At 38.8% G+C, this 17,794-nt stretch overlaps 1 protein-coding gene across 4 annotated transcripts in view; it reads right to left on the bottom strand.

Annotated features, from left to right (window-relative positions):
* The window catches only part of FANCI (FA complementation group I), an 86,417-nt gene that overhangs the window by 58,830 nt on the left and 9,793 nt on the right, over nucleotides 1-17,794 (bottom strand). For 3 of the 4 annotated variants that reach the window (XM_004763759.2, XM_045067123.1, XM_045067122.1), the window contains exons 3-10: nucleotides 13,134-13,206; nucleotides 8,833-8,963; nucleotides 8,251-8,407; nucleotides 8,114-8,171; nucleotides 5,726-5,767; nucleotides 5,278-5,401; nucleotides 4,728-4,813; nucleotides 2,898-3,024 (exon numbers count right to left, since the gene is read on the bottom strand). In XM_004763759.2, the coding sequence (XP_004763816.1) occupies nucleotides 2,898-3,024; nucleotides 4,728-4,813; nucleotides 5,278-5,401; nucleotides 5,726-5,767; nucleotides 8,114-8,171; nucleotides 8,251-8,407; nucleotides 8,833-8,963; nucleotides 13,134-13,206 (798 nt within the window). The remainder of the gene's footprint in view (nucleotides 1-2,897; nucleotides 3,025-4,727; nucleotides 4,814-5,277; nucleotides 5,402-5,725; nucleotides 5,768-8,113; nucleotides 8,172-8,250; nucleotides 8,408-8,832; nucleotides 8,964-13,133; nucleotides 13,207-17,794) is intronic. The other variant, XM_045067124.1, reaches the window with a different exon arrangement.

The raw sequence follows: 17,794 nt of genomic DNA on the forward strand, positions 1-17,794 counted from the left end.
TGGATCAGAAATCTAAACTTCAGACCTAAAACTATAAAGCTTTAAAAACAAAATATATTGGAAAATCTTTAAAACCTTGAATTAGACAAAGATTAGATATAATACCAAAATCGTAATTTATGAAAATAAATTTAAGAAAATTTAATTTTTTTAATATTTAAAAATAATTTAAGAAAAAATGGATACATTGGACCTCATAAAAATTCAAATATTTGTGTTTCAAAAGATACCATTAAGAAGATAGAAAGATGAGGCACAGACTGGAAGAAATACTTACTAATTAGCTACATGATAAAGGACTTACACTCAGAATATACAGAGAATTCCTAAAACTCAGTAAGATATGCAATCAAAAAATGGGCGAAAGATTTAAAGAGACATTTCTCCAGAGAAGATATCAGAACAGCTAATCAGCACCTGAAAAAGTACTCAATTAGCAGTCATTAAGGGACTGCAAAGCAAAACCTCAGTGAGATACCGGTTTATACACACTGAAACAGCTATGATAAAAAAGACAGTAACAATGTCGGCAGGGACCCATATAAATAGGAATCCTCCTACAGTGCTGGTGGGAATGTAAAATGACATAGCCACTTTGGTGAAAATGAAATAAAGAGTTATCACATAACCCAGAAATTCCACTTCTAGATGTCTATCCAAAAGAAGTGAAACATATGTCCACATGAAGACCTACACATGAATGTTCACAATAGCGTTATTCATAATAGCCCAGAAGTGGAAACAATTCAAATGTCCATCAACTGATGAACAGCTAAACCAATCTGATAGATCCACACAGTGGAATACTATTAAACAAGAAGAAAGAATGAAATCCTGACAGAGGCTACAACACATGGATAGCTTTGAAAACATCATGCTAAATAAAAGAAGTCACACACAAGAGATCGTGTATTGTATAATTCCCTTTACAGGAACTGTCTAGCAGAGGTCAGTCTATGGAGACCGTAGAGCAGTGGTGGCCTGGGAATGTGAATTCACTATAAGTGGGCATAAGGGATTTTACAGGGTGATGAAAATGTTCTAAACCTGGGTTATGGTGATGGTTGCATAAGGAGGTAAAGTTAAAATGGATAAATTGTATGTCATGTAAATTTTATCTCAGAGAAGGACAAGCATCATATGATTTCACTCATGTGAAATTTAAGAAACAGAACTGATGAACATAAGGGGAGGGAAGGAAAAATAAAACAAGATGAAAATAGAAAGGGAGGCAAACCATAAGAGACCCTTAACTCTAGGAAACAAACGGTTGCTGGGGGGAAGGTTGGTGGGGGGATGGGGTAACTGGGCGATGGGCATTAAGGAGGGCACAGGATATAATGAGCACTGGGTGTCATATGCAACTGATGAATTACAAAATTCTATCTCTGAAACTAATAATATACTCTATGCTAGCTAAATTGAATTTAAATAAGAAAATATCTCAATAAAATTTTAAAAATAGGTCTTTGAGGCCTAAAAGACAATTAAAAAAATCCAAAAAACCAACAAAAATAATACAATGGAGTAGATCAAGAAATACAAAACTGGTGGGGCGCCTGGGTGTCTCAGCCGGTTAAGTGTCTGCCTTCAGCTCAGGTCTGGGATCAAGCCTGCATCAGGCTCTCGCTTAGCAGGGAGTAGACTTCTCCGCCACACCTCCCCCTCCATCCCCCACCCTGATACCCCCGCCCCCCCCACCCCCACCAGGCTTGCCTGTGCATGTGCTGTCTTTCTGAAATAAATAAAATCTTTTAAAAAAAGACAAAACTGGTTCTTTGAAAAGATCAATAATGATCTTTAGTTTTATAGCAACTAAATAAAAAGAAGAGTGAACATATACAGAAGAGATAAAGAAGCTTTAAAGTCTAGCTCCACATCATTGTCTTTAAGTATCTTTCCTACGAAAGGGACCCAGGGCTCCTTGGAGAAACAGGTAATAGCCATATGAATAGGGAAACCAAGTACAAGGAGAGCCTTGGAGAGCAGTGCTCAAAGGGTCATGTCAGAAGGACACAGAAGCCAACGCAAGGACCCACGTGGCCAAATATGGGTCTCATCTGAAGTAGTGAATAATGAATACAAGGAACTAAAAAAGGCTAGTGGGTGCATACAGATAAGGGGGGCGAGGCTTTTTTCATGGAAGAAAGCCAGCTAAATAATGTAGAAAGAATAATAGACTTGAAAATTTTTTATTTTAATTCTACCATTTTGCAACTCCCCATATAATTACTGATTAACACTAATAGTAGATGGGAAAACGAAAACCACTGTGTGAAAGGTTGCTAAGGAAAAGGATTTTCACATGATCTAAATTATAAGCCCACAGATCACTTTCTAACTACAAAAGGAAACCTAGATCTTTGCAAATGAAGAAAACTTATGGTCACTGTCTTAACCAAAAGATGAAACCGGAAAAAACAGGTCCTTTACCTGTACACTTAATATTCTTTAAGAATTCAAAACACTTTTAATTTTATTCTAGCAACCTTACACATATGTATTGATGAATGACTTAGTTTTACAAAACTCCATAATACACTACTAGAAATAGGCACTCTCCCAATTCTCAAATGGAGAAAGAGAGGTCAAGGTTGAAGCTCGCCTAGGACAATGATGGAGTTACGATGTAATGTTAAGTTTCCTGCTGAACAGTCCTCATCTTTTTTTTCTTTTTAAACACTCAAACTTTTAAGCATGGTGTTAAAATGGAACTTGCTTAAGAATGTTGTGATGTAGATTTTCTACTTCCAAATTAAAAGGCATCCTCTAGATCTAGGACCATTATATGATGCTTCCACTCGTCTCCTGTCCTTAACGGGCACTCAAAGGGGCCTGAGTTTACACATCCCTGTTTCATAAAGAGCTCCTGGGTCACCGAAGGAGTCTGTGGTTACCTTTAGGTGTTTCAGGAGTTCTCTGCCTAGTTCACAGTCCAGTTTGATGGCAAACACAATGTGTAGAATAATGGTGCCTTCCACATGACGCAGTTCACCTGATGGCACGGTAACAAGATCCAACAGCCTGAAAGATGCAACAGAAAGGTATGAGCTAGTTTGAGCAAGAGACAAGAGTGCAGGTACTCCGATGAACTCAAGTTGAACTCATACTGGAGGCAGGAAGTGTAAATTCTACCGCCTCATTCCTAGCTACTTATAACAAAACTTCCTGAAAGCATGAATTGTCTATTATCATTAAGTCCACTTCTTTACCTATTCTCCATTAAATCCAATTCAACCAGGCTCTGTCTCCTCTCTACCCACTCCCCTCAATGCCATTTGACTATTCTTGCAAGGGTTACAAATGACCTCTATGTTGCCAAATCCTATAATCAAGTCCCACCTTAATTAATACCCCTGCAGATAGGATACAACTGACCACTTCTTTCTTGAAACACTCTCTTCTCTTCTAGGGCACTGTCATTGAATTCTTCTTCTTTTTTTTTTTTTTGGCTGGCTCACCCTCCCTTTAAATGGTGGAATGCTGTTAAGTTCAGTCATGGGTTTTCTTCACAATTTCCCTAGGATTCCCTATTCAGTCCCATGGTTTTAGTTCTTTCCAATCTCTTATCTCTAGACTATCTGCTTAATACCTCCATATGGGATGCTAATATACATCTCAAACTTAACATGGTTAAAACTGAGCTTATTTTGTCCCACACCTGCTTTTCCATCAGTTTTTCCTAACTCCGTATATAAGATCGCCTTATAATCAGGTGCTCAAGCCACGTAACAAAAAGTTACCCTACAGTAGAAGTGGTAGGCTACAATCAGATTAACAGCATGAGCTCCGCAGCCATGGGTTGAAATCTCAGCCCCACTGCTCTATCATCTTAGGTTCGCCCTTAATTTCTCCATGCCTCCGTCTCCGCATGCATTAAGTAGAGGCAAAATAGGGCTGTTGTGAGGGTTAAGTGCTTAGAACAGCACCTAGCACAGGTAAACACTCTCCAAATATTTGCTTTAGGAAAAATCTTCTTCAGGGGCACCTGGATGGCTCAGTCAGTTAAGTGTCTGCCTCCAGATCCCAGGGTCCTGGGATCAAGCCTCGCATCGGGCTCCCTGCTTCTCCCTCTCCCTCTGTGGCTCCCCCTGCTTGTGCTCACTCTCTGTCAAATAAATAAGTAAAATCTTAAAAAAAAAAAAAAAAAAAAAAACTTTTTCAGGCATGCCAAGCTGTGTCCTGCATTCATACTAAGTATTCCATGAGCTGAGAATGTTTGATCTATGTAATGTGGCTCTCACCATTCAGGCTTCACTTAAAGTAACACCCTCTGCAAGAGGTTTTTCTTGACCACCACTCTAAAGTAACTACATTGTTAATATCACATCATTCATTTGAGTTATCTGCATAGCACTTTCTAATATTTTTCTTATTTATTTCCTGTTCTCTTCTCACCAATATTTAAACTCTTTGAAAGCAGGAACCTTGTCTGACTGCTTCAACACTATAGTCCCAGGGCCAAATAGTCCCTGGAACAGAGTAGACACTTCATAAACAACTTATAAACCTGCAACTTCCACAACAACTACCGCTGTTCTCCTAGAGAGCTGTAAATAAGGTAGGTGAGGAGGCTGGCTGCTTTAGGACTGAGCAGCTCAGAGAGGACTAGGGAAGTTCTGTGCTAAGGTGAAGGTAGGGACTGAAAGGTTAAATAAGAGGAAGTCGAACACATAAAAGAAGACGCATCTGTCAAAATGACTTTATTTCTGTACTGTATTACTCACTCATCACCACTCTGTTCCTCATTGTGTCGCTTATCTAGCTCGTTGAAGAAAGCTATGATTCCTTCCAAAGCCCTCCTTCTGCTTCCCTGAAAAAATACAAAAAAGGTAAGGTCTCCCCATAAAGAGCAAGGTCACCAAGTTGAACTTAATCTACTTTTCAGCTTAGAGGATTCTCAAATATGAACCTCAATAGGTAAATTACAACCTAAAGTCACACTAAGGATTTACAGAACACTTTTTCAAGTTGAGATTGGGTTTGAAATGCATCTTAGTGTCAGACTTAAGGGGCCAATAGTCCACACTTTCTTGAGATCTTTATCTCTTCTGCTAATACACACACACACAATGTGGGAATACAAGAGACATGCATATTTTCATTGGCCGAGGAGCATGACCCTTCTACCCATCATATCCTCAGACACGAAATGAAAGCATCTATGTCTTAGTATGTAAATCAAGAGTATGGATAAGCTGAATGGCCCTAACTGATCATTCCACTAGAGTTAAAAAAAAAAATATATATATATATATATACACTTTTTACTTATACCTTTGAGGAGAGAACTAGAAGCTGATAGACCAGAGGTGGTATTTCTTGAAGATTCAACTTGCTGAACATCCTCAATACTTTTTCCACCACAAATTCCACCTCTTCTGCAGCCAGAGGGACATCCCTGTGGATCAAAGACTCTGAAGGTCAGAGCTATGGCCTAATTTGGGAGACATGAGAATATTATAACTGCCTCTTTGGTTTTTATCTAAGAGAGAACCATAAAGGGGGCCAAAAGCTTTACATAAGCAAAGCCACATTGGAAAAAAATCATAGTTCTACTTTAAATAAGCAATTAAAGTAAAAAAGGGAGAAAATTCTGTAACAGAAAAGAGGTACCAATTCTCTTACTTGGGGGAGAGTAGTGTTTGAGCTTGCTAAACTTCAATTTCTAACCGACAAGTTCACACAGCAAGGAAAAATGAGAAAAGGGAATAATGATGCTTACTTGAACATGGAGGTAAGTTGGATTACATACTGCTGATCCCATCTGGTTAAAGAAAGTGACAAAGAATATGAAAGTTCTTCTCAATTTAACTCATTTGCATATTACTATGTAAAATTAATAAGGAGGGAAAAAATTAAGGTCATTTTAAGTTTGATTGGGTTCTACTGGAAAACAAGATCAAAGACTCAATGAAGTAACAGCTTTTAACCTACAAAACTACAAAAATCAAAGTCTGATGATACTCAATGCTGGGAATTTTGGGGAAACAAATGCTCTCCATATACTATTTTAGAGAGTGTATACTGATATAACTCTTCTGGAAAGACAAGCTGGCAATAATTATCAAGTTTAAAAATGCACATAACCACAGATCCCCTCAAATTAGTATTAGAAATATATCCCAAGTACAGGCTTATAAAAAGTCACCTAGATGTAAGGATGTTCATTGCAATACTTTTTATAATAGCAAAAAAACAAACAACTAAATATTATTTATTGGGAAAAAAAACACTCTTAACAATTAGAGATTAGCCATTTATAACAGAATAGTATAAAACTATTGAAAAGAAGATGTAGGGGCACCTGGGTGACTTTGTCAGTTAAGCATCTGCCTTTGACTCAGGCCATGATCCCTGGGTCCTGGGATCAAGCGCTGCCTTGGGTTCCCTGCTCAGAGGAGAACATATTTCTCTCTCTCCTCCCTTCTTGTGCTATCTGTCTCTCTCTCTCTCTTTCAAATAAATAAAATCTTTTTTAAAAAAGGAACTATGTAGAGTTGTGTATACTGACACAAACAGATGTGTTAAATGAAAAATGCAAGGTATATTACAATATGTACCGAATAAACTCTTTAGTGTATTAAAAACGAATGAGGGATAGCTGGTTGGCTCAGTTGGAGAAGCATGTGATTCTTGATCTCAGGATCGAGTTTGATCCCCCCATGTTAGGTATAGAGATTATTTAAAAATAAAATCTTTAGGGGCGCCTGAGTGGCTCAGTTGGTTAAGCAACTGTCTTCGTCTCAGGTCATGATCCCAGGGTCCTGGGATCGAGTCCTGCATCGGGTTCCCTGCTCGGTGGGGAGTCTGCTTCTCCCTCTTCTGCTCCCCTGGCTTGTGCTCTCTCTCTCTCTCTCTCTGTCAAATAAATAAAATCTTTAAAAAAGAAAATTCAAAAAAAAAAAAAAATCCTAAAAATTTTTTAAATTTAGAAACAAATGAGTGGATACATACTTAAAATTAGGTATGTTAAGGATCTTATATAAAGAACCATAAAAGCTGTTGTTTCTGATTGGAAGCTCTCTTCTGTTTCTTTTTAATGTACCCAAATGTAATCACTGTATTATACAACTTAGTATTCTCTTTATTTCACGGACTATAGTAAGGATTTTTCACCTTTGATGGTTTTATATATTTCACTTTAATGGAGTTAAATTTCATGGAGTGGCTCTACCTTAACTTACATAGATTACATACCATAATAACTTACATTTTTCTATTATTATATGCTTAAGTGGGTCACAATCTTCTGGGTTGAACAAGTTCATGTATGAAGATTTTCTTATTATGCTGGAGTCTTTCTTTAGGGTAGCTTCCCATATTTCTGGCTTAAAGGTACAACCATTAATTATATATATGCCACTCATTTTAAAAAAATATAAAAGAGGGCGCCTGGGTGGCTCAGTGGGTTAAGCCGCTGCCTTCGGCTCAGGTCATGATCTCAGAGTCCTGGGATCGAGTCCCGCATCGGGCTCTCTGCTCAGCGGAGAGCCTGCTTCCCTCTCTCTCTCTCTCTGGCTGCCTCTCCGTCTACTTGTGATTTCTCTCTGTCAAATTAATAAATAAAATCTTTAAAAAAAAAAAAAAAAAAAAATATATAAAAGATATAGTAGCAGGGCGACTTCTCAGCCTTAAGGACCTTAGGACTCCAAATAAAGCTAGAGGACAAAACTGTGTTAAGATGAAAGTCAAGTAGAGGCGCCTGGGTGACTCAGTGGGTTAAGCTTTTGCCTTCGCCTCAGGTCATGATCTTAGGGTCCTGGGATTGAGCCCCTCATCGGGCTCTCTGCTCAGGGGGGGCCTGCCTCCCCTCTCTCTGCCTGTCTCTCTGCCTACTTGTGATCTCTGTCAAATAAACAAACAAAATCTTAAAAAAAAAAAAAAAAGATGAAAGTCAAGTAAATAGAAACTATATGGAATCTTAGAACAGAAAGTATAGTAAGTAATCTCTCAAAAATTCATCACAAACTATATAAAGGGTTTTACTGCTGTACATTATAAACAAACTAACAGACTGAAGACTTAGTGATACAAATTCCTGAAATAAACAGTACTCCCTTTTTTGGCCACTTGTAAATCTGAGAAACTGCTACACATTAATAAGACTCACCTGCCAGAACACAGGGTGTTAATCAACTGCTTCTTACATTCCTCCCCACTCAGTTCACCTAGAAATGCAAAATACACTGAGAAATAAATTTGATTAAGTAAGTAGCAAAAAAGCCACTAAACTTGGAAGAAAATTACCTTTTCCATAATTTAGATTTTCCTTGTTGGCAACAAGGGCAGTGAGAATAATGGGTAATAACTCCAAAGACTTTCCATTTGTCAAGCTTCCCTCTTTGATAGCACCAACAAACTCCTTGGCCAATTTAACCAGGAATGATCCTGGAAAATTGTGAGCCTAAAAGTTTATGGGATAAAGAAAATGTTAAGCAGAAATCTAGATGTTTGGTATCTCCGCAAAATAGTGTCTCTTGCTGAATTAACAGAACTGGTACTGAAACCCAGAACTGGTCCTATAAGGGACCCCAGAGAGCGACTGCTCTGGTACAAACTTATAAGATTTCAAAGGTCAGAATCCTCCAGCAGTTCTCCAATGTCTTCAAATACTCTTCAAAGATACCAGATGTCCACAATATCAGAAATTAACATAAACATGGGTTTATGGCCCATCCATCACCTATTCCATTTAACAGTAGTTCTTATTCATAAGTAAGAATTATGTAGGCTAGGTTTGGCACGTTTAAGTTTACCCTCCCTTAACAAATTACAAGCCCCGTCCCCAAATCTACCCAAAACCAAAAAAGCTTTTGTTTCCCATCTTACCTCTAGCATTAGTAATCCTATGATCTCAGATGCTACTTCTTTCTGCAAGTCCCCTGACTCCACTAAGTGGATACAACAAATGTATATCTTAAGTCTCCTCAGAGCTCCAGCCTCCTCAGAGCAGGGGGAACCTTATTGTTTTAAACAAGTAGTACAGAAACAAAGAATAAAGGAAGAAATCTTAGAAAGTCGAAAGGCAAACAGGAAAAACAAACAGCTATATAGTTTTAATACAGAAGTAGAATTATCAAACTACTGATTACTAGAATGTTTAGAACAGCAATATTTAGGAGCTTTATAAGAATACTTAAATGAGACAGACGATTGAAATGCCATCTTTTTTTTTCCTCCTACAGCATTAATTTGTAAAAACAAATTCATAGTGCAAAAGGAGAAATACCTTCTAATACACCTTAGAGCCTTTTGGGGTCCAGTAACCCAAATTAAATGTCTTTAACATATTCCACTTCAAAACATAACTGAGTAATGCCAGCAGGAATGGCAGAATAATAAAGACCTCAGAAAATCCTTCCCTCCATAAAAGCAGTAAGGAAACTGACAAAGATAATAAAAACCATCAACAACAACAATCCTGGGAGAGGAGAATGGAATCTGATTTCCAGAGTTCCCACAAAATATCCTTTAAGAGTATGGCCCATATACAGAAAAAACAGAATAGAAATTAACACACAAGCCACAAACTGATAGATCTGCAAGACACATATCTTATAAACAACATGTATCCAGAATAAGAAATCTTAAAACTCAAAAATAGGAAAACACACAACCCAATTTTTAAAATGGACCAAAGATCTAAACAGACAAAAAAAAAAAAAAAACCTATGATGGCAAGTAAATCTATGAAGACGTGTTCAACACAATTTTCTGTTAAGGAAGTGAAAACGCAAACAACTATTAAATACCACTGCCCACCTACTGGAACGGCTACAATCCAGAAACCCTTCCCCAGCCAAATGCTAGCGGCCACGCAGAGCACGGGGAAAGCTCCTTCATCGCTCCTGAGGAACACACAGCGATGCGACCACTTTGGAAGACAGGTTGGCAGTTTCTTATAAAGTTAAACACAAACTTGCCATAGGACCCTGAAGCGATCGCACTCCCAGGTAATCTACCTCAGCCAATTAAAACTTAGGGCAACACAAAAACCTATTTGCTGAAAACCAATGTTTACCACAGCTTTGCTCATCGTCATCAAAAACCAGAAGCAACCACGCTGTCTTTCGGTAGGTGAACGGATGAACTGTGGACCCCCATACAATGGGGTACAGTTCGGTGATAAAAGGACAGAGCTACTGACTCACACGACATGAATAAAATCTTAAATGCATTTTGTTAGGTGAGTGAACACAGATCAAAACAGCTACATGTTGAGCACCTGGGTGGCTCAGTCGGTTAAGCGTCTACCTTTAGCTCAGATCATGATCTCAGGGTCCTGGGATCGAGCCCCACAATGGGCTCCCCCCTCAGTGGACCCAGCTTCTGCTTCCCCTCTGCCGGCTGCTCCCCCTTGTGCTCTGTCAAATAATAAATAAAATCTTTAAAAAACAAACAAACAAACAAACAAACAAAACCAACCACCACACACACATACACAAACCCCAGCTACAGGTTGTGTGATTATATTCAGGAGATGTTCTAGGAAAAGCAAAACTGTAGGGACAAAAAAACCCAGCTGAGTGGTTGACAGGCTGGGGGAAGGGAAGTGGGCCACTGCAGAGGGGAGACCTGGGATGGGATTATTCAGGTGATGGGATTATCTTGCAGGATCCTGGAGTGCTGCATACAGAATCTGAAGTACTGCCAAATGCATAGAACTTGACAGCCCAGAGACTGAGATTTAACATATGCACATGAAAACAAACAAACAAAAAATCACCCCAAGGGGCGCTCAGTCAAGCTCTCTCCCTGATGAATAAAATCTAAAAAATGAGGAATAAAATCTTCAAAAAAATAATAATAGGCATCCAATTTGAAAAACAAGTAAACATATCCCTATTCATAAATGACATAATCATGTTTATAGAAAACCCTAAGGTAGACTCAAAAAAATAAATTGTTAGTGGGCAGCACCTGCCTGGTCAGTCAGTAGAACATGTGACTCTTCTTGATCTAGGGGTCATTGAGTTTGAGTCGCATGTTAGGAGCAGAGATTACTTTTTTTTTTTTCTAGATTTTATTTATTTATTTGACAGAGAAAGCGAGCACAAGTAGGGGGAGCAGCAAGCAGAGGCAGAAGGAGAAGCAGACTCCTCTCCAAGCAGCCAGCCTGATGCAGGGGTCGATCCCAGGGTCCCAGGATTAGGGCCTGACCAGAGGGCAGACACTTAACTAAGCCGCCAAGGTGCCCCTTTTGAGATTACTTTAAAATAAAATCTTATCTCAGGATCCTGAGACTGAGCCCAGCAGGGGCTCAGTGCTAAGTCGGGATCCTTCTCCAGATTCTCATTCTCTCTCCGCCTGGCTCTCCACCCACCTGCTCATTCTCTCTTTCTCCAAATAAATAAATTTTAAAATATAATCTTAAAAAAAAGTCTACTGCATTTCCATATACTAACAATGAACAATTAGATGACTAAATTAAGTAAATTCCATTTACAATAGCATCAAAAAATAGAATAGTTAAGAATAAATCTAAAAAAAGTATGTATAAGACTTATATTCTGAAGATTATAAAATACCACTGGAAGAAAAAAAGAGAACCTAAGTAAATGGAAAGACATTCCATGTTCATGTAATGGAAGACTTAGGCTAAGATAGCAATAGTTCTGGGCGCCTGGGTGGCTCAGTGGGTTAAGCCGCTGCCTTCGGCTCAGGTCATGATCTCAGGGTCCTGGGATCAAGGCCCGCATCGGGCTCTCTGCTCACCAGGGAGCCTGCTTCCCTCTCTCTCTCTCTGCCTGCCTCTCCATCTACTTGTGATTTCTCTCTGTCAAATAAATAAATAAAATCTTTATAAAAAAAAAAAAAAAAAAAAAAAAAAGATAGCAATAGTTCTCACATTCATACACAGCTTCAACACAATCCTACTAAAACCCCAGCTTCCCTTTTTTCAGAAACTGACAAGCTAATCTTAAAATTCATATGAAAACACAAGAGACCCCGAATATCTGAAAAAATCCTGAAAAAGAAAACAAAGTTGGAGGACTCAAACTTCTCAATTTTAAAACTTACTACAACAATATGGTAATCAAGACAGTGTGGTGCTGATGTAAGGAAACATACAGATTAAGAGACTAGAACCTTGAGTCTAGACATAAGCCCTCACATTTCTGGGCAACTGATTCTCAGTAAGAGTTCTAGTGAAAACAAGACAAGATGAAGTTGGACTCCCACATCACACCACATACAAATAGAGACTCAAAATGGATCAAAGATCTAAATGTAAAGCTAAGGCTATAAAACTTTGAAAACAAAACATGGGTTTAAATCTTCATAACTTTGGACTAAGCAATGGTATCTTAGATAAAACACTCAAAGAACAAACTTTAAGAAAATAAAATGGGCGTCAAAAAACTTTGTGCTTCAAAGCATACTATCAAAGAAGAGTGAAAAAACAACCCCGAAGAGGAGAAAATGTTTGCAAATGTCCCTTATTTAATAAGGGACATGTACCTAGAACGTATCAAGAACTAATAGAACTCAATAATAAAAGGATAACCCAATTTTTTAAAGTGCAAATTATCTGAACAGACATTTCTCCAAAGAAGATGCAGAAATGGCCAGTAAGCACCTGAAAGGATGTGCGACATCATCAGCCCTCAGGGAAATGCTTATCAAAACAACAGTGAGATACCACCCCCACCCCCTAGTATGGCTACAGTGAGGAAGACAGTAAGAAAGTTGACAAGGATATGGAGAAACCATCATCCTCCTTCAGTGCTGGTGGGAACATAATATAGAAGTCAACCAAGATATTCCAAGTCATTAAGCCCCAGAGCTCCTTTGCCCTCGTTAGTAAGCACAGGTTAAGTACTAAACATTGCTGTTTTCTTCTCCACAATTCTTAAAGCACAAGTAAACCAAAGTGCATTTCATGAAAACACATCCTTTATAGGCCCCCAAACCAATGATACAATCTCACGTATCCACTTCAATCCCCGTAAGTAAAATTATTTGAGTCCGTAAGACAGGAGGCTGCTTGCCTTAGTTGACTTTGTGAAAAATCCCAAAATCAAAGAGAAGTCTCAGTGTGGCTTCAAACAGTAAGAAAAGCAGCAATATGTGTCCAAAGTAAACCAATCTAACAAACCCAGGCGGGCAGAAGTGGCATGAATTATTACCTCTGAAGATGGCTCGCAGGAGCGCTCCTGCAGCTTTTCCTTTCACGGCCTGATTCTGAAGGAGATTAGCCAGCTGCAATGAAAGAAAAAAGAAGCTTCAAGTTTCTGGCAACAATTTCACTATCCCAATGACCTAAAGTCCCAATATGAATCCTCTGTCAGGTTCACCCCCTTCAGAGACTTCAGGTATCACAAATATCACGGACTTAGAACAGCATAGAACTTAACAGGATGCACGGCTGTCAAGACTGAAATTTATTTGTATCTTCACTCTATAATGTCTAAGTACAACAGAACTAACTAAAGAGAAAAGAGCACAGTGACAGGATACGCTCTTCTTCTTTTTTTTTTCTTTAAATAAGTCTTATTCCTTCTGTACAGAATGACTGGTGGGGTGGGGCTTAAAAGTGAAAGAGGGGTATGTTAGGAGACTGCAACAGTGTTCAAAAGTGAGAGATGGGAGTGGCTTAGCCCAAAGAGCAGTGGAGATATTACTGGTTGGACTGTGCCTGCACCAACCCCCTTCAAAATTAAAGTTGTTGGGGCACCTAAGTGGCTCAGTGGGTTAAGCCTCTGCCTTCGGCTCAGGTCTCATGATCTCAGGGTTCTGGGATCAAGCCCCGAATTGGGCTCTTTGCTCAGCAGGGAGCCTGCTTCCCTCTCCCCTCTCTCTGCCTGCCTCTCTGCCTACTTGTGATCTCTGTCAAATAAATAAATAAAATTTAAAAAAAAATTAATGTTGGAGTTCTGACCTACAGAGGACCTCAGAATGTGACCTTATTTGAAAATAGGGCTATTGCAAACGTAATTAGTTGAGGTCATTACAGTTGGTGCAAATATGACTATCCTCATAAGAAGGGGAATCTTGGACACAGAGACAGATGTGCAAGTGTGCTGGGTGAAAACGAAGCAGAGAGCGGGGTGATAGAAGCTCAGGAACACCAGAGATTGTCATCAACCCCTGGAAGCTAGATGAGATTCTCACAGCCTTAAAGAAACCAACATTGCCAGCCCTTTGATCCTGGACTTTGAATCTCCAACCAAAAAATAAATTTTTATCATTTAAGGTACTCAGTTTATAATACTTTTATAGTTGGCAGCCCGGGCAAACTTTTTTAAAAAGAAGTAGTAGACTAAAGATATATTTGACAGCTCAAATTAGTAGGACTTTACTGTGGTCTGAATGTTTATGTCCCCCCTAAATGCACATGTTGGAATCCTAATGCCCAATGTGATAGTATTTGGAAATGGGACTTTTGAAGATAATTAGGTCATAAGGGGAGAACTCTCATGAATGAGATGAGTCAATAAAGAGAGCTCCCTGGCTCCTTCCACCATGTGAGGATACAACTGAAGTCTGCAATCCAGAATAGGGCCTTCATCTGACAATACTGGCACTCTCATCTCTGAATTCTAGCCTCCAGAACCATGAGAAATAAATGTTCCTCATTTATAACTCCACATATGAGTTAGAACATGTAATTATCTTTCCCTGTGACTTATTTCACTTAGCATAATGCCTTCTACTTCCATCCACATCATTGCAAATGGCCAAGATTTCTTTTTCTTTCTTTTCTTTCTTTTTTTTTTTTTTTGATGGCTTAGTATTCCATTGAGTATACATACCACATCATCTTTATCCATTCATTTGTCAAGGAGCATCTGGGCTCTTTACATAGTCTGGCTATTATGGACATTGCTGCTATAAACATTGAAACCCTGACACTTCTTAAAACAATTTCAGTTTCATTAGGAAGCAGTATGGCATGGGGAAAAAAAGAAAACTGGACCTAGAATCACATGATGAATCCTGGCCGTGCCATTTACCAGCTTCATGATCTCAGTCAAGTTATTCGAATGTATGTGTCTCCATGTCCCTACCTCCACGGACAGTTAGGAGGAGTCACGCAGATGACACACACAGAACTACTGCCCAGGTGCTCAGTGAGTAACTCTTCTACTCCCTCGGCCCTTATTCTCCTTCCGCCCTCCACTTACATGATCTCTCCTCTTCCTTTCTGACTTTATGCTTTTTACTGCATTTTAAAACATAAAAGTAAACGAAATAAGATTTTGTATCCTTGTCGTTTCAGACGGCTTTAACATCTTTCTTTTAATTGGTAGACTGCAACTATCAAGTTAACGGCACAGTCCAGGTACAGACTTTTTTTTTCCCCCTAAATAGAACAGCCCTCATTTTGCAATGTCTGATGTTTCCTCATGATTATACGGAGTTTATGCATTCCTGGTCAGAACACAGGTGATACTGTGTCCTTCTCATAGCGTCACACCTAGAGGCATGGGATGTCCATCTATCGCTCACCGGTAATAATAATTCTGGTCACTCAGCCAAGTGTTTACTTCATTTTCCCACTTTAGAGTTACAAACAGTAAGCAGTTTGTAGGGAGATACTTTAACCATGCACATATCCTGCTCCTCATCTAGTTTTCCCCTTGTATAATGGAAAAGCCCAATGACAACCACCATTACCAGGTTATCAAAGTCAACATCACCAGGAATGACACAGACATCATGAGCCCAGCAATACAATACACTTGGAAAAGGCAAGGCACCATTTCTGGGGTCCTTCTAGCAGGGATGAATGACCTCAATCCAATCATGAGACACACCAGACAGGCACCAACTGAGGAACACTCAGCACAGTAACTGATCAATACTCTGCAGGGTTATCAAGATCATGAGAAACACAAACTGAGGAACTGTTGCAAACTGCAGAAAATCAGGAAAAGATAACAAGTGCAATGTATTATGCTGAGTGGAATTCTTGGGGGAAAAAATAACATTAGTGGGAAAACCACCATACAGAGTTTGATTAGGGTCTTTAGGTTTGCTAATGGTATTGCACCCACGTTAATTTCTTGATTCTTAAAATTCTGACTAAGGGGGGCGCCTGGGTGGCTCAGTGGGTTAAAGCCTCTGCTTTCAGCTCAGGTCCTGGGATCAAGCCCCGCATCGGGCTCTCTGCTCAGAAGGGAGCCAGCTTCCTCCTCTCTCTCTCTGCCTGCTTCTCTGCCAACTTGTGATCTCTGCCTGATTCAAATAAATAAGTAAAATCTTTAAAAAAAAAAAAAAAATTCTGACTAAGGTTATGTAAGATGCTATGGGAGGGATACACAAAATTCTCTGAATTATTTTTAACTTTTCTGTAAGTCTAAAAGCAGCTCAAAATAAAAGCAAAACAAAAACAAAAAAATTTCCTGGATTTAGCATCCACTGGTTTCTTGCCTGATCCAATATTCATCATGACAGCTGCAAAACAAAAATTTTCTAATGCTAGCACAGTAAGCAAGAGACTGTCCTTCTCCCCACTTATTTTTTTATTATCAGTATGGAATCACAGATTTATTTTTTTTTCTTTTTTTTTTCACAGATTTATTTTTCAATGTCTTATAATTCATAGCTGAACTTAATTATTTTGATGTTCTAATAGTCTCAGATCTAGGTGATGGAACCCCTCCGAGCTAGCTCGTATGTCCTTGTGACTTGCCCTCATCATTTTTTCTGAGCACTTCTTTACTTTCTGGCTTAGCAAGATGTTCCAGGCTCATTTTGTATCTAGCAAGCACCCCTCTTAAAAATCCGCCATTTCTCTGAAATGGTTCCTTTTAGTGGGGAATGATTATTAGAGACCAAAGATCTAATTCATGGCTGTGCTTGTTACTACTGTGGCATCTTCGGAGCCACATCTTAGTTCTTTCAGTGAACAGAGCGTTAAAACACACACACACACACACACACAGGTATGTATACATATATGCAAACACATACAAATATACATGTGTGTGGATATGCATGTATGTCATTAAGTTCATATCAGCACTTCCATTTCTAATTCATCCCCACAGGGTTCTTTCTTGCCGCCTTATATCCTGTATTTATCCCTTGTACCACAGTAAAAATGCTGACTCCCAACCTCAACATATTTGCTGAACTCTGTATTACACCTAAAAATCATTTCAGAAGCGCACTGACCATATCATCACATTAAATAATCCTTTTTTTAAAAGTTCACAGTTTATTCGTATTTCTTCCTTCAATCCTCTGCCCAAGACAGAGGGTATATAGTCAAATACTTGGATTAGCCCTTTTTTTTCCCCACCTCCCCACCTTCAGTATGGTTATGGAATTCTTCCTGAGTTTCTTTTTGTAAGCATACACAGATATATGTATGCTTTACTTCCCTTCTTTCTTATATAAAAGGTAGAATAATATACATTTTTCATTTTCCCTTTTTAACTTAGTATTAAGAAATCACTATCAGTCCCTATTAAAGTTCATTGTTTTTTACAGAGTCGAAGAACAACCTCGTGCATAATATAATTTCATGTTGTTGGAGGTACATCTTTAGGGTAGTCCTAGAAGTGGGATGAGTGTTGAGGGAAAATGTATTTAAGTAGTTTTATTAGATAGCATCAAATTCTAACCATGGTCTTACCCATTTCTGCATTCCTACCAGCAATGCATGAGTCACTGATTCCTCAATCTCACCAAGAGTATATAGACAAGATGTTCATTTTTTTCCCTACTCTGACAGATAAGAAATAGTAGCCGTTTCATTTTAATCTTTATTCTCTTATGAGCGGAGCATCTTTTTTTTTCCCCCCCAAGAGTTTATTTGTCAGAGAGAAAGAGAAAGTAC

Source organism: Mustela putorius, unplaced genomic scaffold, assembly GCF_011764305.1.
Source record: "Mustela putorius furo isolate JIRA1106 unplaced genomic scaffold, ASM1176430v1.1 tig00003875_pilon_pilon_pilon, whole genome shotgun sequence".
NCBI lineage: Eukaryota > Metazoa > Chordata > Mammalia > Carnivora > Mustelidae > Mustela > Mustela putorius.